Genomic DNA, 25,330 nt, shown 5'->3' on the forward strand with positions numbered 1-25,330 from the left:
GGTATTTCATCGAGCCTTGATGTTCGTTTGCCGCAACAATGTTTATGCATTTCGCATGGAACCAGTGATCACATTGCATGGCTCTTTGATTTTTTCGTCAACCTTTAGTACACAGAGCACAAGGATCTGTTTCTGGGCCAGGATTTAAACTTACATCACCCGCAAGAACCACCAGGAACGAAGCGGCGAGTGAGATGTTTAGTAGTTTCAAGCCAGCTTGGAGTTTACACAATGGCGGCACATCATGAGTACGTGGGCGGCGATGTAAACCTGAGTTTCGACCAGGAAAAAGCGTGACATCGGCGTTCGACGCAACAGCAAGGGACGAGGAAGGGTTTATAATCTTAACTCTCTGAACAGATGACTGTAGCAGCAATTCAACTACCATAAGCATTACTAGTGTCGCAGAGCGACTCAACAGTCGACCGCCCGCCATCGCTTCTCTCATTCACAATTACACCTGTTGACCAAAGGACTGAAGTTTTAAATAGTGGACGTGGACGGTAGCTTAGAGTTTAATCGTTTCTTTACCTCGGTTGGAAAGCAATTGCTTTTTTGCTATACATGGTACAAAATGCCATGCATCTAACTTTTCGTGCATTTAGCTGGACGGAACAGGACAAATAATAAAATAAACTTGGTAAATTTTAATCACACACTTATTTCCGTACATTAAAACCAGACAATCTTCTTACAACAGAAGTATTCACCTCTTCATGAATCTCTCTGACATACTTTTAAAGCAAAGTAATAACGTAAACATGGATGAACGTTCAAGATTCTCCATAGACACGAAAAAATATGCAACCAACTTAAGTAATAGTTAAGCAGGTAATTTAGTGTTAACAACTGGGTTGAAAACGTAAATTAGCCACCGTAAAGAGTAAAAAAGCTGACGTTTCGAGCGTTAGCCCTTCGTCAGAGCGATTAGAGGAATTGTGGGTTGTGTGTGGATTTATATGTAGAAGGTGGAGCTACGCCATTGGTGGGAATATTGTGACGAGAAAACAGGAATAGATTAGTTGAATGAAAAGCGCTCGTTGATTCCGTGGGGATTAAGGGTGCCGATTTGAAATATAAATTTTTGTTCTAGTGTTTTACGGCTTTCCGAACTGCCTAGATGTAAGGAAAGGCCGCAAACTGCCATATGCTGTTTAGAATGATAAGGAAGATTAAAGTGTCTAGCGACTGGCTTGGATGCGTCCTTGTCATTTATTACCACATCGCGAAGGTGTTCTCGGAATCGGTCACCCAGTCGTCTTCCTGTCTCGCCGATGTATAACTTATTGCAATAAGTGCAAGTTATGCAGTAAATAACATTGGCGGAGGTACACGTAAAGTGATCAATGATCTTAATGGATCTTTTGGGTCCCGATATTTTCTCTACGTTATGAATGAAAGGACAAGTTTTGCATCGTGAGCGAGCGCATTTAAAAGTTCCAGATTGGTCATTGGTATGAAATGAACTCCTGACTAAAAAGTTGCCTATGTTTTTGTCACGTTTGAATGAAATAAGTGGGGGTTGCGAAAAGATAGTGCCAGTCTCTGAATCGTTTTGGAGTAATTTAAAATTTTTAAGAATGATAGATTTAACTGCGTGGTTGTGAGGGTGAAATGTAAGAGTAAATGGAATGCGATCCGTGTTCTCCTTCTCGGCCGTTTGTAGTGCTGCCTGTCGATCGATTTGTTGGGCACGGTGGTAGCCCGCTTGAACGACAGAAACAGGATAGCCGCGTTTATCGAAAAACTGGCACATTGCCTCTGATTTTTCGGAAAAATCAGAGTCGTCACTACATAAACGACGAAGTCTGAGAAACTGTGAAAAAGGTATGGAGTTCTCTTACTCTCCCACCGACGCAGCACCACAGTTTCTTTAGAAACTTACCCCTTTATTCATTTGTCATTTATTTGCTGCGACCACTAACTCTTGCCTTAGAATTTTTCTATCTACAGATCTCACAGCTACGGACCATGCCAAGCTTGAAGAAACTTACCAAGGAGCTACGCCAGGAAATCGTAAGTTATCTTTTTCCTTTCCCCCCTATTAGTAAAGATCTAGCATTCCGTTTAGCCGTTCTCATTTTCGCCAAAACTAGGTTTTGTAGTCACATCCATTTCATCGGCCGTTGCCTTCATTCCAAAGTTATTCCTAAGGGTTTTCGCTCCAATTTTCACACATCTTCTTTTTCTCATTCGAATCAATATCGTCACCAAATTCAGTGCGCCCAAAATTCTTTTTCACGTAATATTATGAGAATCACAATCAGAGCTATGTGCCAAAAACGTAACAAACTCACCGAACAAATTCTACATTGCCGCTCTGAACTTTCCAAAATCTGTCCAGCTGTTTTAGTACAATCCATTCGTGCCAAAATTCAGGATGCCAATTCTAAACTTTTTAAACATTTGCACCAAATTAAGGCCCAAAAACTCGACCAACTTATCGGCCCTCAAGTCACTAACGACTCATCGCCTGAAAACCTCAAAACTGTAGTTACCATTCCAGAAAATTTACTACTTTCCGATTCAGAAAAATCAGTTCTCAGCAAAGGCTTAAATTTTGTTCCCATATCACAAAAAACCGACGAATTTTCAGTTAAGCAAGACGTTGAAAAATTCCTTCGCCGCGTTCAGTTGAAAGCCTTTTTTCATGACAAAGAGGATGATTCTAACACCTCTAACAAAGATACTTTCGAAACACTCCAGATTCGAAAGTCTAAATGGACTCCCCCAGAGGGCCAGTTCTCATCTTTAGATTTTTTCCTCAAAAAATGTCGCCACGATATCAACAAACTTAAATTCAATCGTCACACCAAATTTTCCAATCTTTCTTCGGAAGAGTGGTCGGCACTAAAAAGTCTAAAAAAACGCAAAGACATTGTCATTAAGGCGGCCGACAAAGGCGGTGCAGTTGTTGTTTGGCGGGCCGACCTCTATCAAAAAGAAGCTTTGCGGCAACTTTCTGACACCTCCTTTTATGCTAAAGTCGACAAAGATCTCACTTTAATTAACCAAAACATTGTCAAAAATACGATTAACGATCTCATAGCTAAACAAGAATTGCCGGCCACTGCTAAAAATCTCATCATTACTACTCCTAGAACTTCGTGTATTTACTTTTTACCTAAAATCCACAAATCTAACAACCCAGGTCGACCCATCGTTTCTGCCTGCAGTTGGCCCACTGAACTTATTTCCAGCTATTTAGACAAAATTATGGCACCTATCGTCAAAACTCTACCGTCTTACATTAAGGACAGCCAACACGCACTTGAAATTTTTCGTGACTTTAGTTTCCTCGACCAAAACAAACTTATTTTCACCATGGATATAACATCTCTTTACACTGTCATTCCCAATGACGAAGGTCTCCGGGCCCTCAAACATTTTTTCGATCAACGCACTGTTAAGGAACCTAGCTCTGAAACACTACTCCGTCTGGCCGAACTAGTGCTCACACTCAATTGCTTTTCATTCGGTGGTAACTACTACAAACAAACTAATGGCGTGGCCGTGGGTACTATAATGGGACCCAGCTACGCCAATCTTTTTGTTGGTTTTATCGGACATCAATTTTTTAGCCAATACCACGGCCCAAAACCTCCACTCTACGGCCGCTACATTGACGATTGCATCGGCGCTACCTCCTCTACCAAAGAGGAGCTCACTCAATTTATAACCGCCGTCAATTCCTTTCATCCGGCTCTTAAATATACCTGGGAAATTTCCGACAATTCTTTGGCTTTTCTAGACATCAAAATTTCAATTGAAGGCAACGGCTTATGTACTAGTGTTTACTACAAACCTACAGATTCACATAGTTACTTGTTGTATTCATCCTCACATCCATCACACGTCAAGAACTCCATACCTTTTTCACAGTTTCTCAGACTTCGTCGTTTATGTAGTGACGACTCTGATTTTTCCGAAAAATCAGAGGCAATGTGCCAGTTTTTCGATAAACGCGGCTATCCTGTTTCTGTCGTTCAAGCGGGCTACCACCGTGCCCAACAAATCGATCGACAGGCAGCACTACAAACGGCCGAGAAAGAGAACACGGATCGCATTCCATTTACTCTTACATTTCACCCTCACAACCACGCAGTTAAATCTATCATTCTTAAAAATTTTAAATTACTCCAAAACGATTCAGAGACTGGCACTATCTTTTCGCAACCCCCACTTATTTCATTCAAACGTGACAAAAACATAGGCAACTTTTTAGTCAGGAGTTCATTTCATACCAATGACCAATCTGGAACTTTTAAATGCGCTCGCTCACGATGCAAAACTTGTCCTTTCATTCATAACGTAGAGAAAATATCGGGACCCAAAAGATCCATTAAGATCATTGATCACTTTACGTGTACCTCCGCCAATGTTATTTACTGCATAACTTGCACTTATTGCAATAAGTTATACATCGGCGAGACAGGAAGACGACTGGGTGACCGATTCCGAGAACACCTTCGCGATGTGGTAATAAATGACAAGGACGCATCCAAGCCAGTCGCTAGACACTTTAATCTTCCTTATCATTCTAAACAGCATATGGCAGTTTGCGGCCTTTCCTTACATCTAGGCAGTTCGGAAAGCCGTAAAACACTAGAACAAAAATTTATATTTCAAATCGGCACCCTTAATCCCCACGGAATCAACGAGCGCTTTTCATTCAACTAATCTATTCCTGTTTTCTCGTCACAATATTCCCACCAATGGCGTAGCTCCACCTTCTACATATAAATCCACACACAACCCACAATTCCTCTAATCGCTCTGACGAAGGGCTAACGCTCGAAACGTCAGCTTTTTTACTCTTTACGGTGGCTAATTTACGTTTTCAACCCAGTTGTTAACACTAAATTACCTGCTTTACTCTCCCACCGACGCAGCACCACAGTTTCTTTAGAAACTTACCCCTTTATTCATAAGTAATAGTTAAGTCTAACAGTAAAGTAAAAAAATGTTACCTCTAATAAAATGTGAGATAACAAAAGATAGTTTATGCTATACTGCCATCTGAATTACATGTGTCACTTTGTAATCATTACGGTACAGTAGTCAATGATATCTTAACATAAAGGCTACATTTTCCTGGGAGTGGGGAAGGTGCACTGAGGTCTACCGTATGTGAGGTACGAACCGGCGAAACAAGACCAGTCCCTAGCACTGCCTTCTTCGATGTTCTCAGTGACTGTAGTCGCGAATATACAAGTTACTGTTTATCTTGAAGAACCTTATCAGTGAATAACAGCCTCATCCATAAGGCAGCTCACGGGCCGAAATTCGTCCCAGTCTTTTCGCATTCTACTGATCGAGCTGATCAGGCAGCGACTAAATAACCTTCCTCTCCCCCACGCTATCTTTTAATGACAAAGGAAAAAAATTTTTCAACGACAACTTATAGCTCTATATGTCTACGCTCTAAAACTACAGAGAAAAATACGATTGGCCGACACTTCCCCTATATTTTAGAGTAACTCCGTTTATACGTTGAATTCAAGTTAACCTAAGCTATAAAATTAGCGTGGTGCAAAAACAGGACACCCTACTGTAGATTTGTTTTTATAAGAATGCTGACAGGAACCCGCTTTAGACAGTGAATGATAGTTCGTGATGCTTTTGAATAAGGGAGATGGGGAAGTGTTGCAACTTCCCGTTTCTATTAGGTTCTCAATTCACCGCCCTATCGAGTTCCCTAAGAAGTCCTGGAAGAACTTCACATCCTGGCTCTTGGTAGCCGTGATATTCCTCCATTCTCCTGTCGGCCAAGTCACGGCGCCTCCGTCCTGTCTCCTCTCGCACCATACGTAGCCGATCGAGTTGCTGAAGTCGGTCACGTGCTCCGTTTACATCTATCCGCAGATGAAGATCTTCTGCTATTTTCAACGCCTCAGACACTGAACGGATGGCTGTGGATGGAAACAAGAATACAGACAGAAAAAAGACTAATCTCGTTATTTTCTTCTATTCATATTCTCCTTGAACTCAGCAGTATGCGGGGGCACTTTTGTACACAACCAATTAAGGTAGACAGTTTTGTACCGAGTGGTACAAGTGAACAAATCATATAGCCGGATATGCTTACAAGATGGCGATTTGATGTCACGCGATCTCTTTGGTTCATTTGTATCAGGTTGTATATAATTCTCCTCTCTGATTGGCTGTGCACCATAGTTCCCTGTATACTACTTAACTCCTTGATCATAATAGTCTTAGCTTGAATCGCGATTTTGAGTTGAGAAAAAAAGAGAGTCTGTACCATTTGGCTGCCAGTCTTTCTTCCTTTTCATGGCAATAGCCTTGAAACATAAATCCACAAAGGCGTCAGAGAGTGATGGAAAGAAAACAAACGGAAGATACTGGGCTTATCACATCACATATGCAGGAGAGATCATAATTACAGACATGGATAAGATGAAGTTCAATTTCATTCTCGATTCAGTTACAGCTTACATGTATAATGTATTTTACGTGCATACGAGAAAAAAAATAAGGGTAAAATAAAACCCTAAGAGATTGCAGGCTAGCCTCAGTATTGCAGTCATTGAACAAGTGAGTCATTGGTATGAATGCAAAAACGCTAACAACAAGAAAAAACGCTAGATGAGCCCAATTTAAGTTTGGGTCTTTTTCCCTGAAGTCTCAAGTTATTCAATCTACATAAATTGTGATGCACTCTCAAAAATTAAAATTTGCAATCTTCTGTAACCAATAATATTCTTAAACATTCTTCCATAACCAGTATATGCAGTAATGGTGTCTTTCATAATTAGTTTCTATAATTACCACTGAATTAATATCATGTTATGTACCTCAAGAATACAAACGTTAAAACTGTACAAACCTTCTTCATATTGTCCTTTTCTTGTTAGCAGATCACCATAAGCACTATAAAACCCTGCCCTATCTCTCATAGGACAATTGGTAAGGTAATCTCTCTTGAACTTTTGAGCAAATTCCTCCGCTCTTGCTAAATCCTTTTGGGACACATCCGTCTGAAGGTTGGTGGCTTTGCCTTTTCTTGAGCAAAGGTAGAAGAGTATTGCCCTGATAAGAGCTCTTCTACGACTCCTCGCATTCCTGCTTTGATTCCTTTCATATCGGTGTCTGGGGCGCAGTATCACATCCTTCAAGGCTTTCTTCAACTTCTTTCTTTCTGATTTGGTGATTCCCATGACAGCTGCCTTCTCGCACAACAGAGCAGCAACCCTGGTGTGGTTGATTGAAGTCTCTTCATTGGGAACAACTGCCTGTAACAGCTGTAAGAAACGAAAAAGTTTGCAACGCTCAAGCCTTCCCCTACCGCCAGCATTCTTCAAAAATTGTTGCAACAGGGCTCTGGATCGCAATAAAAATTGATGTAGAAAAGTGGCCTTAGCTGCTTGGCAGGGCTCAAAATGTGCCCTTTGCATTCAAAAGTAATCAAAAGCATTAACCTTTTAACCCCAAAGATAGACTGGCATCTAATTTCTACTTACAGTATCACCCCTGAGTCAAACATTAGCGTTGAAAGATTAAAGGAAATAGTCACAAAGTAGAGAAGCTCTTGATTGTCAAACAAATTCTCCTTGTCAGCACCTTAGGAAATGTATAGAGAACAGTGAGGAGAGTATGCATACTGATGCTACGATGTAAAGCTTTCACACTTTAAGAGATACCATGACACAGAGGAGTCAAAACAAACCTCAGTAGAGGAATCCAATAGTTCTTCAGCCTTCTCAAAGTCTTCTTCCATCCTGTAGGCCCCAGAGATAACACTTTTTGCTCTTCCAACAAGTGCGTTATAGTTTGTTGAGTGGTTCCTGTTTGCCTGAATACAGACTTCTTCACCTGCATGCTTGCATCCTTCAAAATCCCCCATCTGATACAAAATGAGACACTCCTGAAAAATAGATAAGAATGTTCAATCTACCATACGGTATTTCCTCAAATAAGTGTTGAGGCGTTTATTTAATCGAGGAGATGCATGTTACACTGTATTCTCCAGTACTGATTCTGCTTAAATCAAAGCTAAAAACTTACAAATAAAGTGGTAATAGAAGCATGTTTTTCTTGTTTCCCTACTATTTAAGGAAGTAAGGGAGGATGGGGGGGGGGGGGGGGGGGGGCACCTGTTCAAGAGGGGTGCTTGTTTTACTCTGGCTGCTGAAAGAGTGCAGCTAAGAGTGAAGTAGCTACAATCATTATGTTACCATTTAATGCATCTACCTCTAATTTAACAGCAAGAAGCAAATCCTGATACTTTGCCTCCACATGATTGGATGTATGTATGTGTTGAATGAGACGCAGCATATCTCTTCTGAAGCACCCAATTGCACCTGAAAGTAATAAAAAAATGAAATATTCATATGTTAATATTCCCTGGCCACTAACATAGTACAACATTCTCATTTACCTCTTACTGAAGATTGTGCAGATTTTACAAAGGGTCTAACATCTAGTTTTATATCCATATGCTTTGGTCACCAAACAACAACTTGAAGGTAACATTTGGGTTTAAATTAAGTATTGCACTGTGCATCCTGTTATGCTCATAAAAATGAATGTGTAATCAGGTAAATAAGCGTGCATGCAATCTGAGAACATGGTATTGTTTTTCAGTCAATGCGTGGGGTAGAAAGGCACAATAGTCTTTTGTTCTTAAATGAGCACAGTGACCTATATTTTTTATGGTATCATTTTGGTGTACAAATTATCCACTTTAAATTCCTGCATACTATGAAAAATCTTGTTTTCCAGTTATTCAATTCTTTTAATAGCTTAAGGAAACAATATCGGTAATATGTCAATCAATGCAAAGCTTCAACATCCCCTCCCTTCCCCCAGACAACCCATGGACTTTTGACCATAACAGTTGTCTGTGCCCAGGTGGGGGGAAGGGAAATTTCAACCTTACCTGCCTGGGGTGGGGGAGTTTGAACCAAAAGAACTGAAAGAAAAATTGAGGTGTTTAAAGGTAAAAAGTTCAATTTCGCAAGTGAGTGGCTTTGAAGAAAAGGTCTCCAAGGTCTACAATCAGGGAACAAAATTGTTGACACATTGATATTTTCAACTCTATTAATCCCTCCCCCCAAAACAATGTTGTATCTTGAAACCACAAATTTTTAGCCCAAATTGAGAGGGAAGGGGGGTCTTGTTTATTATTTAGAGTGTGGTAGAAACAGGAGTGTTTTTCTACACCAACATAAAACTCTTAAAACACGATGTGTTGACTAATTTCAACCCTGATTGTAGGTTTTAGAGCTTGGTCAATGAGTAGAAAGTCATATGCTGGTTTGGCCATTACAAACAAATTGATTATCAAACCCAACACTTGGATGGGGCATATGAACACAATTTTGGCCTGGAAAGGGGGGGGGGGGGGGAGGAGGCAGGAATAAATTAAACAATCTTCAAAAGTTCAAATGCTTAAGGGGTTGCCTGGTGGGGCAGGAAGGAGGAGGATGTTGAAGCTTCAAAATTAATAGAACAAGGTAGAATTTTTTAAAGATTACCATTTTCCACCAATTCTTGAAAATATGAGACAATCTTCTGACCTTCAGGGATTCCCAAAATGCCTAGAAGTATATGCAGTACACAAAAATTTAGAATTGAAAATAATTTTCAAATTGAAAAAGTCCTCCTGAAAACTTTCTATTGACAGCACTTGAGTTACTCTACTGTACCTCTCAGGCTAATTTATCCATACACTGCTTTAGGAACTGACACCACAGGTCAGTTGTTACTTCTAACAAATGATATGTACTAGTACTCACAATTTTCAATGAAATTAATTTCATTTGATCTGCAGATGGAAATTAAGTAGAGCAATGATGTATCCTCACATGTGAAGTGCAATTTAGTCAAATTCAGGCTTTGAGATGATAAAGGGGTATGTGTATGAAAGTGTTTTTATCACTACGCAGCCACATGAATCAACTTTTATTGTACAGTTGTAATAAATGCACAGTGATCACACACCTACTGACAAGAGACATAACCTTGTAGAAAGCCAATATTTTCATACACAATCATATATGCAACCACCAAGAAAAAAAATCTAAATAACATACCAGCTTAGTGCAAAAAATATTCAGATACACATGTACACACAGGAAACAAAAACATACCAACTAGATGCTTTTTAAAAATGGGGAATTCCACTGATGGCAGGGAGTGGCCGTCACAGTAATCAAACAAGTTTGTTCCTTGATGATGGGTCAAAATTGGCCTAGAAATTGTATCCAGCAATTCTCCAGTTAATGCTCTGAACCTAATGTCAATTTGGTAAGCAGTGGGAATGCTAGCTGGAAGGAGAAACAAAAAATTCCCAGTACAGGACGGCAGCTCATTCCCTCTACAGTCTATGGACACTGCTTCTACCAAATGCTTGCAACCAACTGGTTTCACTTCTGCTTCAATCACACCTCGTCCCCCATTCTGCAAAATGAGCACAAAAAGTGGTTTATAAGTTGAATTCACTAAAAAGTAATTATAGTAAATGCCGTTCAGTGGGTTAAGCAATAAAAAAGAATTACAAAGTATTGAGGTTCATTTGGTCAGTATCAGCCTCTCAAAATCATATTTAGTTTACATTGAATTAGGGGTCAGAATGACTGATCCTACTATCTCCAAGGCCCAGCACTGTTAAATCCAAACTTTAAATAAACTCTGTAGTCCATTCTTCTTCTACTATATACAAATATATTCCATGATTTGCAGAGCACCAAAAAGAGCCAAACAAAGTCCCAGTTAAGTACAATTTTATGTCTAACTCTGGCATATGAAACCACTGGAAAAATGTCAGCTATAAAATGATAACAAGATCAAATTAAAGGCTTACATATCTGCTTTCTGGACTTTTTAATCTAAACAATATTCAGTAGGGGTTAAATAATTTAGTGAGACTTGAGATATACACTGATTTGGAAACCATACATGAATAGATTGAAATATTTCAACTTAAAGGAACAGTGTCATAGTGATGCATGCCCTGTGAGATGTCTAAGGTGTTGAAAAAGTTGGGGAATTTCTTCAAATTTCCCATCAGAACTGCAGTTGCAGAGTTCTATCATTCTCTATCCTTGCTACTCGTGGATTATTTTTTTCAAAAAACATGTCATTTTCTTAAAGCAGGATATACAACATGTTTTTGTCTTCTCAGTTCTTCAATAATTTATGGAATGAGGCTACATTTAAAGCTTCCTTCATGCACATTATTCTTGGTTATTGCTGTCATTGCAGACAAAGGCAAGTATACATATTGCTAATCAGCTATAGCTACTTATTTTAATGGAGAGATCAGATTAAATAATCACTAATCAACACTATGCAGTCTTTGTAGGCTAACAGTAAACACAAAGGTTGCTATATTACGGTAATCACAGTGATTTCCAAATTAATCTCTCTTTGCTCACTCAAAGAGGAAAGTCTATTTCGAGCTCTCCTTCTGAAATGTATCTTGTGATTCAGTTCTAAGTTCAATTTTCTTCCTAAAATGCATAAGAACATTGAAGAGGAAGGTTAGTGAGAATTTCTCAGATTGAAGAAAGTATGTTCATAACACAACAGTACACAACAATCAACTGCCACCTTAGACAATGTAATTCTCAGTTATAATGTTCTGAGCCTAACTATTTTAGCAATTTGTCCGTAATCTTTTTCCATAAGTTATCTGAACAGTTTTTGAAATTACTGTTGTCAGTGTGAGTGAAGATAATTTGAAGTGATGAAAATAAAATCTCCAATGGAGTTTTAACGTGTAGTTGATATGTTTTCTTTGACTATGAATATATGAAAAACATATAATTATGTGAACTGTGGTTTTTTATCTGCTTATTTAAGCAATAAAAAAAATGAGACCTGAAAAAAATTCAGGCCTACAGAATTTGATCCCATGACCTCTGCAATACCAAAGCAATACTAGAACTGTGAGCTGATCATTTTCTTTGTGTGATAGAGTAATTTGTGGTTAACTATAAGACTTTCATTTGCAGCTCACTTCCTGTGACACAATGTACAATTTCATTTGAACACAACATTCTATTTTTGTGAAATATTGGTGTCACAGGTAAAAAAAGTCCTTTCATGTGCAAGAATTAATACTTTTATCTGCCAGCCTACAGCAATGCTATGATGCAGTTACACACAAATTTTTTGTACATAGAGACTACATAATGTCAGTGAAATATGAAAATAACTTCGGAAAAAAAGGACTAGAAACTGGAAAGTAATGATGACTACATTGATAATACAGTGTTAAAAAGGTCAAACTAACTTTTCTGTTTTTAAAAATTGCTATTCTTTGAAATTTCATACACATCAAGTTTGCTATGCCCTAATTGTTTATATGACAGCACCAATTAAAATAAATAATTAATTGAAATAGCTTTAAAGCATGTGGTTAATGCCCACCACTTTTGTATCATGCACAAGAATTAAATGTATGGGTAAATACCAACAACTATTTTTTTCTTTCTGAGCTTGAAAGAAACAGAACTGTTTGAAATGTGAAAGCTACCTTTTGCATCAGGAAAGTAAGGTAGTGCTGACATTTAATGCAAACTTGACAATTGACCCTGGGTAATGGAAAACAATTCCTTACTTGAGGAGAAGGACAAATTAGAGTTGCTTTGGTGCAAACAACACTTAACTTGTATCTAGTAGGAACTGACATTTGCTTGTGTTTCCTTGGGTCACTAAATATATAATTGATGTCTGATGTCTGAAAATTATGACTGATGGATGAACAACCTTGTAGCTCAGAAACATTTGATTTTCTACAATTTTCTTTTAAGCCTGTGCTGCAGTCAGTATATAAACTGCCAGATAGAAATACTGAGAGTAAACTGTATTTTTGACTGTGAATAAAGTAGCTGTACATGTAAAGGATTATCAGACTCTTTGTTAGAGGAACTTTCCTTGAAAACCATAGCCGGAATTGTGATAGTATCATAGATTGTACACTGACTACAAAACTATTCCCTTAGTGATAGGGTTGTCCAATAAATACATGAAAGCAAGTCCAAAAAAGTGCAAGCAACCAATGATGACAATTGTGATGAAATACCCCCACTCAGTACCTTAGGGGGCTTGTGACTGACTAACTGCAATTTGTTGGGTAAATTGTTTATGATTCTTGGCAAAACAAAGCACTCAGGTCAATAGAATGACTTTCAACACTCAATTTGACCCAACGATACACATTGCTACACATTGCTGTCTGAATATTAGAGGGTGGCATTCTACTATAAGAAAAAGCTCCACAGTAATGGAAAACCCCTGTTATAAGAGGTGAGAAGTGACTGGGTTTCAAACAAAGGATAGTTACGTAATTCTTGTATAGTTATCTAATTGTGAAGTAAATACAGCACTCTCATTGAAGATTTTTGAGCGTGTAGCTTGTTAGTATAATTGATGATGGCAAATTCATCAACCAACTCCTGTTAACAAGATCAGTAAACAAGGCTTCAAAAATGAGGATTAAAGAGAAGAGCTACATGTTAAACTGTAAAAAGGCACAAGTTTAGAGTCATACATTGCAATTTACTTAAGTGTTAATACACGTATTACCACAGGAAATTAAAACGAGCCATGAATTGCGTGGCATTGTTGTTTTATACAAGTTTGTTCTAATGCAACACAACTTGTTGCCACATCAATCAAGAATTTATTCATTCAGATTATATACAATGGGCCCTAAGATTAGTTCTCATAACTGCCTCTTTTAAAAGCAATTCACTTACTCCAAAACAGTTGTGAAAGGCAAAATTATTGCCGCAAGTGAAATCTTGCCGTTGTTGTATACAATCTGTTTGACTACAGGGTCCATGCTCAAAATATAGTAAGGGGGAACTTGATCAATCTTTACACAGGGGCTATTTGTGAATCTTTGATGTGTTCCAAGCCAGTCATTTACATGGAGCTTGAAATCCAAGAAGGTGGATGACTGAGATAATTCTTGGAATTTATGTGATACTATACACATGCCCAACCATGAAACTGTCCGCTTTAAGACGAAATTAATTTATTAAGTTTGGGCTTAGAATATTTACAGGATATTAAGGTTCAGTAGTCATATGCAGACAAATAACCTTAAAAGTTTGGTTTTGAACAATCAAATTTCACTTTCATAACAGACTACAGCTGGGTGTAATTTTAGACTACAAGAGGAATTTCCATGCATTATATCCTCCAGTTATCCAGGATAACTAGACGTGTTTTATGAGTCCTTTACTATTACCCCTATTACATATACTGGAAAACTTACATGTACTGCACTGCACATGTACATACCACTTTGAATTGTCCGGTTCCATCAGCCACAAGGTGGCAATCAAACAGTCCATTATTACCAGTTCTCAATGCAAACACAAGTTTGATTAGAACAAATGGACCAGGAATATGATCTGATACTTCAGATGATAGATGTGTAATATGATGACGACAAAGTTTCAGAATTTCAAGCCTGCAATCTGAATAGTTGGGATCAAGAGGCCACCATACTGAAAGTGGGAGAGCAACAACATTGCAATAAAAACATTCAATACTGGGATGCTATTCTATGCACTTATCATTCTACCTCTAAGCAAACAATTTGGTATATATTTTCACTCTTATTAATATTTGTACATGTACAAGTTTTCTTTCAGTCAATCACTATCAGCTAACTCAACAAACCCACAATGTTTTGTCACCTTGAGTAAAACTTGAACAATTTTTCTAAATGTTCCATGGATTTTCTGTGAGCGTAAGTAATAAGATCCTTCTTAATACTTTCCAGTTTCTTCAACCTGTATGACCGGATATTATACTTCTCCAGACAACTTGGTGATAAATTGGGCGCATTTCAAACGAGATTGCACGTTTTTACATGCACGTAATCGCTCCAGTTGAAATGTTATTATTAGAATCATTAGTTTTTGACGTCCAATCCTGCACTAAACAGCGATACTGTCTGATATTTATACCTGTAAAAAATTTCTAACGCCAAAAACATCGCAAAATTCAATCAGGAGAAATCGAAAGCGGAAACAAAGCAAGACATATTATATCCAACTGCCAGAGGAAAAGATTCTCCAGGATACTCTTCGCGATTTTTGCAAATAAACAACTACATCATCCCATCGAAATCCGAAATCTTTCACGTACCTTTGAGACTCTCTTGCCTTTGCATCTTTAGAAAGATCTACAAGCAAGGATCGTGATTCGTGATGTTCATTTCTTGTGTACAAGGATCTGTGTTTACGTTTTCCAGTGACTGAAGCAATTTTTCCCGTGATGCACTCTAGTCTTCATTTTGACACAAGGGAAAGTCCCCCCAAATTAAAAAAAAAAAAGTTGACACTCTCTCTCGTCCGTCATTTTGAGTCGGAGTAAGAAAACCAATTAGGTGGCAATACTGCTCAAGGATTTTGAACAATATTACAATATTAAGCCAACAATCGGATAGCCTGCATGGCAGGTGTAATTCTGGTATTTTAGCCGCCATCTTTGATTTACATGGCAGCGAAAGACTGGGGAGAGAGAGAAGTTTGTACCAAGGGGGAGGGGGTGGTTGACGGTCAGAAATAAGGAGAGGGGTGCCAGAGTGAAGAGTACCATTCCGCAGCCCTCTACCCCACGTCCACTCTCACTTCAAATCAAGCATAGCCAGTCGGTTCATAAGTTCACCGTTCATTGGCTCGCACTAACAATATTCTTGTACTGCAGGCGACCAATCGGAAGGATGGCAAAATTTCCGCACAGCCCCATACTTCATTATGCATACATAAACAAGATTTTATTATCCAGAGTATCACCAATGAGGGATGCATTCATGACGAAGTATGGGGCTGTGCGAAAATTTCAAATATCGTTGTATCGTTCCACATAAAAGTTACGTCATTTCTCGAAAGGTTTCATTCGTCACACAAGATCGAAGTTCTTTTAGTCCTGTTGAAGTAATCTACGACGCGGTGGCCTGTAAATACTTACGAAATAACTTCACCTTTTCCTAGAACTTCTGCAGCCTGCTTTGCAAGTGTCTCATTATACATGAACGAAGAGATCTCGTTCTTCTTACTGGTACTATATCGATCGTCATAATGCACGCGAAGGCATTTATCACATTCCGAGCGTCTGATGAATTAGTACCATCAAAAGAAAAATCCATCCTCAACTCTAGCAAGGAATTCGTAGTTCGTAATTTTAGGAGTGATTGTGCTTGAATATTGCTAAAAGGTGGCGACCGACCTAGGAATTCCTAGGAATTCTCAAAAATTCCCAACTATGCAAATTAACTCTGATTTAAAAAGCTTGGAATTACTGGGAATTTCTGGGAAAGGAAGACTCCAGTTTTGTGAGGACTTGGAATCCCTAGGAATTCCTAGGAATTCTCAGCTTTTACAAACTACCTATAATTTAAGAAGTGTGGAACTCTTGGGAATTTCTGGGAATTGAATTTGAGGCAATTTTAATACCCTGAGGTCCACATAAATTCTAAGAAATTCTCAATACCTTGAATGTGAAGGTTTTAAGAAAAGGAGTAATTTCAGAGGCTTAGAACTTTGGCTCAATAAAAGGTATGCTATACAAAACGTACCAAGAGGTATACATACATGTATATGTTTATAACTTAAAGATCATGAAATTTATTATTCAAACTAAGTTCTAGTAAATCTTTACATTAATATGGATTTTCTCATAACCCAGCTGTCAGTTATGTTAAATGGAAATTGCCAATTAATCCAATGTACTCATATCACAGATTTGCTTTCTAACCTCAAAGGACTCTTGGATTCCATGATCAAAAAAAATATTTTTATTGTGATGCAAATTAATGTCTCATGTTCACTGATGTGCCAAAATCATCAAACATTCATAGGCTGTTCCTTGGTACACAACTTCCACAATAATTAACAATAATTACATTGTTATCTACACTTAAAGAACTTTGCTAGTTATGAACATAAGTTACTTCCCTAACCTACATTACTGGTTGCCTTTGTTAGAAAACCTTGGCACAGTCAAGCTCAGTTGCCTCAAACACTGTCAGAGACTTTTTGTTGACAATATTTTTGGTTGAAATTTCATGCCTTAGCCAAACAAATTCAACACCTAATTAATCTTTATTTTTTCATGATTGTTGTTGCTGTTTTTTTTTCAGTTTTTTGCTCTGTTTTCGTGACTAATTGCTGTAATTTGTTTTGCAGTTTTTATTCTTACAAAACATTTTTGCAAGAGTTCCAAAACTTGTGGATCATCCACACACTTTGCAACCATTTGGCATGCAATCTTTGAGAAAAAACACCTTTTAAATGACATCTTCAATGTACTTTATTTGAAACTCTGATCTGAAAATATTTGTCAACAAGACTTGTTAGTAGTGAGAAGTACCAACCAAGTTTCCTTTCATAACTTAATTTCTTAAACGTCCCAATCACTGGATCTCACAAAAAATATCACATCGTTTTATTTTTGGTGCAAAATACAAGTCCTTCTTTATATAAAAATGAAAATTGCAAGTCACACTTCAATAATAACAGCTCTAAAGTTTACTTGTTGTTCTCTGTCTGTCAGCTATCAACAAAATTGTTTTATACTTCGGACAGTGCATAACTATTTGTGGACCAGAGTTCCAAAGCACCTCTGTAATCGCATATAGTTACTTCTGTCTCTTGTACAAATGTTTCTCCTTTGTAAGACGCACTCTACTCTGTTGTCACTACTGCTTTGAGTTCAGTGGAAACGACTGACTGAGGAATCGAGATGGCGGTGTTGGAACATGTTGCTGAACGCTTGCTACGGTCAAGCTTTGTAGATTTAGGTACTGGTACACTGGGATCATCTATGTATCTCTTATACTTCCTAATGTGGTATCCTTCTTTTATAAATATTAGGGTAAAAGACGATTTGTAGTCGCATTCAAAACTGTGATTGGCTTGTGTTATTTCTCACCTTTGTCATGAACACAACTCAAGTGAGTTTCGAATCTTTGTTTGCTCGACAACTTTCGGCCACAAACCGTGCATTTGTAATACGATCGATTCTTGTCGATTATCTCTACATAGAGTGAGCTCACATCATTATTTTTATCACCAAGGTATATCCATTGTCTAGAAGCAGAGAACCGGTCGGAGAAGTCATAATAAAGTTGTGCACTTCTCTCAACACTGCAATCGGCAAGCCAGCGGATTCACTTTGCTAGCCAATGACAAGTCCTAAAAGATCCACGTGATCATGCCCGTGATCGGAAACAAAGAAGACTCCATTTGGCGCTCATCTTTGAATGTACTTTTCATCGATTGATCGTTTTTCTCAACTGTTTTGCTTAATATAACATTTCTAAAGATAGCTTTTATTGTGGTTCAATGGGAAAACGAGAACAGCGTGAGTGTTGTAAATAAAAAGAAAGTCGTTGGCGCCGTGGAGTTAAAAGAAAGAACAACAGTTGACATATTGACTGGTACAAACAAGGGTCGAGTGGCCATCTGTAAAGCTACGATTTTGAAAGTTTGTGGTGAGTAAAAATTGCGATATTCGTTACGTGATCAAAATCTTATAAAAGAATAGATGTAGCGGGTTGAATTAAGCTTACATAACGCTCGGCGCAACTGAAACTAGAATAATTCTGAGAATCGAATCGGTCACTTGCATGCCGCAGTTTCTTAAGCTTATGGTTTACAATGAAATAAACCTATCAGTAAGGTTTCAAGATTCCTCTAGTCACATTTGGGAACATTCAAGATTCATAATAGGAACTGTTATTAAACAAACCTTATTACATAAAGAAGCCCTCCTTGGTAAAAACAAAATAATGTATTCAGCCCTTTTTTTAGTAAAATCTATGAGAGAGATGTACTAACTCCAATATAAAAGTCACTCAATATAACAGAGATTTCTCAATTTGAGAATCCAATGAATGCCCTTTTCCTCATAGCCATCTTAAAGGCTTGGTCTGAGCTTTAAATATATATATTTAAATATATTATTTTTTTTCAAATTCAGATGTCATGGAATCCAGATACAAAATGGTCAAGCTTCTTGTGGACAACCTCATTCAAGGCCAACTCATTGTGAGCCCAGGAAAAAAAATACAAACAGCAGCTAAGTTTGCAGTTTAGGATAACTTCAGTCTAATTTGTTACAGTGACAACAAGATTTTAATCAAAAAATCAATTTTATTTGTCTGTAATTAACCCCTTCACTCCCAAAAGTACTTGATTTTCAAATATAATTTAAGATATTGTAGTTTATGGAAAAGAATCAACAGATTTTATTCACAATTTGTGTCAAACCAAATTTAATGATTGATTAGGACTATTTTATATGAATAGCTGTAATTGAGGATTAATCCGTATGAAGTTTTCAAGAAAAGAAAAATAAATCAAATTCCATCCTAATATTACCACATGTTGATGTTAATAATTAATCAAAAATATTTTACATGTAAGCCTTAATTAAGCTTCTAAATAAATTTCATTGAATACTTGAATTTTAGCTGGGTTTTTTTTAATTTAAAGTATTTATTTTATATCATTAGCCTCAAATTTTTGCTTAAAATTCCCAGTAATTCTTAAACATTCCTAAAAATTCCCAAAAATTCCCAGAAATTCCTAGGAATTTTTTAGATTTACAGCTTTTCAGGAAAAGTCATTGGTTCTCTGAGTTGGAATTCCAAGTCCTGTTGGCTGTAAACTTGGAATTTCTGGGAATTTCTGGGAATTTCTAGGTTTTTAGAACCAGAGTTGTTATGTTTGGGAATTCCCAGTCTGAATTTACCGTGAAAATTTACACCTTTATTCCTAGGAATTCCTAGGAATTCCAAAAGCCATTTCGCAAGGGTTGACATGTGGAAAGTGCCTTCCACAGAGCCCTTTGACCTGATGCTGAACACTTGAATCAACACATTTGAAGGATGATAATTTTCTGCTTCACCTCTATTGATATAAATGGCTCAATTAAAACTTTTTCCTTAAAAACTGAAGTCATTCTGTTTTCATCTCACAACCTCCGTTACACCCAAACAAAAATAATAATAATAATAATAATAATAATAAACTTTATTTACATGTCAAATAAGATAGCAGTTTCCCACTAAGTAAGGACGCCTAAACTAAACTAATCTAATCTATATAAAACTATGCATTAAAAATTTATTGGAATATGATAAAAGAGCTCTTCCCATATAAAACTACCCTACCCCGAAATAGTACACCCCATGTTTATAATACCCTACCCTGTATAATAAGATAATAACCTTAATATAATGAAATAATAAGATAATAATAATTACAATAATATGATCTTGATAATATTTAAAATATTTAAGATTTACATAAAATACGGTTCTTGCAATTATTCGAAGAGATTAAACTTTGTATATCTACTTTATGTAAAGCGTTTTTAAATTCTTGCAGCGTTCTTAGTGCTCTTATTTTTCCATTTTTCCATTTTTCCATTCCAAAAATCTCTCAAGGAATGTACTTTGCAAGAATTGAGTGAATTGACTTCTGCTGCCCATTTAAAACAAATAGCTTACCTCATGTGAGTTGTTTATTCTGGAGTGTAGATGCATTTTTATCATCAGATGTTGATAATTAAATTTTGTTTCTTATTGTTTTTGTTTATGTACTTGTTCCAATAAAGGAGATTTAAGACTGTATGTTTCTGACCCAAATAAAAAAAAATTGATGTTTTAAAAATATACATTGTCACTGCAGCATAATTTGGCTCTACACACATCATGTGGCTATGGAAATCCTAACCTAAGTTCCAGGTTTGCATTATGTCCTGGGAAGAAAAATTTGATTATGATAGAATTATCACCATAAAGGGTGATAATTTTCTTCAGTGGCATCTTCATTGTGTATATTGGAGACAGTTACATGCTTTTAGTCCTATTCATGACTTACATCCTTTAATTTCACAAACCTGTGGCTAAAGGTCACTTCAATTATATTCTCTTTCTTAAGATGCAGTAGCTTGTAGGGCTGAGTGGGTGCCAGCCAAAACCTGCCAACATGTCTGCTTATGAGAGGCTGGCCCTTGGGGAAGTTTGTCAGGCTAAGTTGGTGAGCACGTGATAGGAGATGGTGGAAAAGAGGTTCTGGCAGGAACCTCTCAAAGAACATATAGAGCTGCTTGTCAGTGGGATGATCATTCCAAACCAATGCATTCCCATTCACTGAAACTGGAAGCAATGCAGGAACAAAATGTGTTACTATTGCCTCTGTCATGTCATTGTTAACCTTGCAAAATAAGGGACAAATAATGCCATATTCCTCAAGAAAGCCAGTCATAGCTTCTTCATTTTCATGGATCCCAGTGAGAATGTGCCTCAAAAGGGAATTTGTAAGCATTCCCTTGTTGTGCAGTAATGTCCACTCTTTTCTGAACCCATGCTGTGAAAATAATTCATCATCTGTCCTTGGAGTGATCAGCTGAATTGTGATGTCAACTAGAAGTGATGGCTTCAAAAGAACCCACTCAGAGATGACTGAATTCTCACCTTTGTTTATGTAAATTACAAGGCCTTTTTCATGAAAATACTTCAAAGTTTCCTTGGACCAGTTGCTGCAAATAAAGTCCCTTAATAAAGTTGGAAAATGTTCCAAGGATACACAGAACTTTGTATTGCCTTTCTCCCACAAACTAATAATGGCATCTTGAATTTTAATCCATGAAAATGGAATTGTTTGTCCCAAAGTTGTCTTGTATTCCTCAGCTATGAGGATCATTGTCCTTTTAAGATTTTTAATTCCTCTATCATGAATTCCATCCTTGGATTCCACAGGAAAAATCATTAGCCTATCTTCTTCATTCATAGTCAGATCATTAGAAAAGGTTTGCCAAAGGCTCTGTTGCAGATGTTTATTAAAATAACCAAGGCAGGCCCTACTCATGTTTCCTCTGTGTGTACAAACAAGAAAGATTGGTGCCTTTGGTGCTACTTTGCTATGGATGGATTCCAACCAGAAACAAATTCTTTGGATTTCTGCTTCTATATATTGGAAATTGCCGGCAGTAAAATGTGCCAAGTTGAAAACAACAACATACATTGCTTTATTTCTGTAGAAGAGATGATGGTATGCTAAGTTTTCTTTATCACCTCCAAAGTCTAGAATGCCCAATGTGAGACTTGAAAATTTGAAATCGAGAGCCTTTCTTAACTCTTGGTAATCTAGTGTTACCTTTTGTATAAAGATAAGCTTGTAAGTACATGCGACAAGGTTCGATACATACTTTTCATTGAAGAGTAATGCACAACAGGCACATCCTGCAAACAGTGCTACATATGACAACGTAGAATAAGATGATCTTGATCTGTAGGGCACATACTCAATTACAAATTAAAATAAATATAATTGGGCTTACAATTCCCTCCATGAAATGCCTTCCCTTGCAAATCGAACGTATGAACCAAAGAAGTGATAAACCAAACCCCAGCATAAAGGTATAATGAAGAATTTCACAGTAACTGACGATTGACATGTTGATCATCAATTCAGCACAGAAACCTAACCCAAAGCCGTTCACGAAAGATCCTATGTTATAAAATAAACCTCGAAACCAAAGGAAAACCCGTCTGCGATTGTAGATTTTTACTTGCCCCGGAAGGGAAATTTTTCTATCACCTCGATACTTAAGTAAACGCGAACGGACCCATTTCTCCCCAATAGGGATCCAAGGAGGTAGGCAATAAATTTTCCAGTGAGAGGGCTAAGGTAAAAAAGGCGTATAATATATACTATAAATTTGTCCCAAATCAAATCTTAATGTTTACGTCTAATACACTGTAACTCTACGCAGCAACAGTGGATCCCTTTGAAAAAACCGTTCACTAAATGAGCAACCATGAGGCCTAAAGTGAAGTGGAGAGGACATGAAAACGTAAAGTGAACTAAGAAAAATGAAATTTGAAACACTATCAAATGAGTTATTGGATACGGAAACTTCCATAATAGCATCAAAGAAAATAAATACAGTGACCAAACCATACACAAAGACAGTGTTGATGTTCCTTCTTCAAAAGCTAAGTATTCTCCAGATGAAATAAAGGCTCTTAAGGAACGAACATCCTTTCTGAATCGAGCAAAACTTCCGAATGCAAGGTTCGCATTTTGCCACTCCTGGTCTACCGAGTTTGTGCGAACTCCCAATGTGCTTGGCTCTTCACTGTCGAACGGCTTTTTAGTAATAGCGTTCACTAGGCTCGTTTTTCCAACCCTAGAGTCACCCAGTATCAAACACTGGCTATTAAAAACAAACTGACTGTACTCTTCATTTTGATGTTCACCTGGAAAATCAAGGTCTCTCAATAGCCTGTCGCATTTCTGTTTTTCCTCCGGTGAACTTTGATCAAGCTGCAAGCAAGCCATCACTTCTGCAGCAGCTGTTGAAGTGTGGTCGTCAGTTAGAGCTAAGTGGGTAATGGTTACAGCCATTTTGAAATAGAAGTCTGTTCATGTGACAAGTTCACATGCCTCAGCCCACAGTAAGTAGAAATATCGAAGGATCAGGAAAAAAGTCAACGATTCTTATCTTGAGTTTGAGATCATTTTGAAGAAACGCCAAAGAAGTTTGCGTATACAACTCCTCGACTGTTCCATGTCTTGTCTCTACGGTTTTAACCAAGCAATAACAAATTCACTAATTACAGACTATTACAACGGCATCCTCACCTACATTCTGAGGCACTAGGCCCGAATGCTTGGGAGCTGTTTTGGGGCGGAGTGGATGCTGGTGAACAAATGGTATCATCATCATGTGGTACGGTAATAATCTGGATGCCTCGGTTACATGAGATAGGATCGATAATTTCCTAGGTGTGGTTTTAAGCCTATGAACTGTAAGGTTCCGAAAGGATTTATTCGGCTTTTTAGATCACATGTCAATCATCACTCCAAGATCGTGTGTCAATCATCACACATCCCCCTTTCTACAAACAAAATAGTACTCTAATTCTATGTGGAGCGTTCTAAGAAAGTGTCCTTATAGGCCTTATAGAATGTCATTGTCCGGTTAACGAAAATAAAAGAAACAAAACGTTTATGTCTACTTATGTTCAGACGTTCATAAGTCCAATCGAATTGGCGGTTAGATAATTTTGCCTGAGCATGTTTTGATGACTGTGGACGGGGGCTTGCTAAGTTTGATGTTTGTGCGTTCTTGTGAGCGAGATTAATTCCTTCTAGTTGAGAGTTCAAAGTTCCTCCCACATTTGCTTTTGGACTTGGGACGAGGTGATATGCGAGCAAGCAATGCAAGGTTATATTGTCTGATACTCAAACTTTGTCGCCCATATTCACGTCAGGGAGAAGTGATGCTTGATGACGTTTGTTGTAGTTCTCAGCTTGTTTAAGTTTGTACTTGCGTTCTGTGCCTTGCAACGGTTTCAAGTTTGGCAGTTTGGGAATCAGCTTGTCTGGTGACATTGGGAGGGTAGAGCGTGTTTTCCTTTCCATGAGTAGCTATGCAGGGGGTGTGTCCGTTCTCCAGTGGTGTCGAAAGTATCTGTGTTGCGAGCAGGAAGAAGGTTATGGAGTTTGTTCTGTTCGCTCGGAATAATCTTATAGAATAATTTATCAAATAGTTCCTGACGGCGGTATGAAAGTTTCGTTAGGCCTGATTCAGCCAATGCCTCATTATATTAGCAAAAGGGAGAAATGATGCGCATTGCTTGCTTCCAAGCTCGCCGGTAAAGGTACGTGGGGAGACCGTCGGGGAAGACAGGACATGGATACTCCGTGATCGGACTAATAGAGGTAGACCAAAGCGTATAAGTTGAGACAAGCTATAAAGGCGCTTCTTGGCTTTTTCGATAATGGAGTCAATGTGACAGTTCCATTTCAAATCATAAGAGATGTCGAGACCTAGTGTTTTGGCACTGGCATCTACCAATAGGTATACCATCGACCACAACTGGATCGAACAAAGTGGTGTTGTAAGTGTTTAAGTTTATGCGTAATTCCTTACATTTCGTCTCGTTAAGTTGAACTCATAATTATCCACAGACGCACGGTTTGCTAGGATGTCAACAGCAGCCTGGGTATGACTATTTTGATTCTTGCTTATTGTCTCCGAAATAGTGGTATCGTCATACATGACATACGTGACATGAACATCTAGCTCGTCGATCATAGTAATAAACAGCCACGGCCCCAGTTTTGCATCTCAAGGAACTCCCGCCGGGACTGCGCCCCATTCTGGAAATCTGACTGACAGGAGAGCTAAATATGGATCTTCTGAATTCTTACTGGCTAAGTTTTTGGCAGTCTGAACCGCTCTCTCCAGCTCTCCGTTACTCTGCGAGTAGATCCGCAAATTTTGAAAATGTAGCTGCTGCAATTGTGGCCCATTGTCCGAT

General features: G+C 37.9%; 2 protein-coding genes across 2 annotated transcripts; both read right to left on the reverse strand.

The window, feature by feature from the left end:
* Positions 1-4,900: 4,900 nt before the first annotated feature.
* LOC113685055 (uncharacterized) lies at positions 4,901-15,491 on the reverse strand. Its single transcript, XM_089194757.1, has 8 exons — positions 15,133-15,491; positions 14,278-14,486; positions 10,113-10,422; positions 9,498-9,560; positions 8,212-8,321; positions 7,688-7,885; positions 6,848-7,262; positions 4,901-5,912 (listed from the first exon to the last, which is right to left on the reverse strand). The coding sequence occupies exons 1-8, from the start codon at positions 15,155-15,157 to the stop codon at positions 5,674-5,676; spliced, it is 1,569 nt and encodes a 522-aa protein (XP_089050883.1). The 5' UTR covers positions 15,158-15,491; the 3' UTR covers positions 4,901-5,673.
* A 5,345-nt stretch (positions 15,492-20,836) lies between these two features.
* On the reverse strand, positions 20,837-23,844 carry LOC113685050 (uncharacterized). The gene has a single exon (XM_089191335.1). The coding sequence runs from the start codon at positions 22,020-22,022 to the stop codon at positions 20,862-20,864; it is 1,161 nt and encodes a 386-aa protein (XP_089047461.1). The 5' UTR covers positions 22,023-23,844; the 3' UTR covers positions 20,837-20,861.
* Between the last annotated feature and the right edge of the window lie 1,486 nt (positions 23,845-25,330).

Source organism: Pocillopora damicornis, chromosome 2 (genome assembly GCF_964200805.1).
Source record: "Pocillopora damicornis chromosome 2, jaPocDami1.2, whole genome shotgun sequence".
Taxonomy (NCBI): domain Eukaryota; kingdom Metazoa; phylum Cnidaria; class Anthozoa; order Scleractinia; family Pocilloporidae; genus Pocillopora; species Pocillopora damicornis.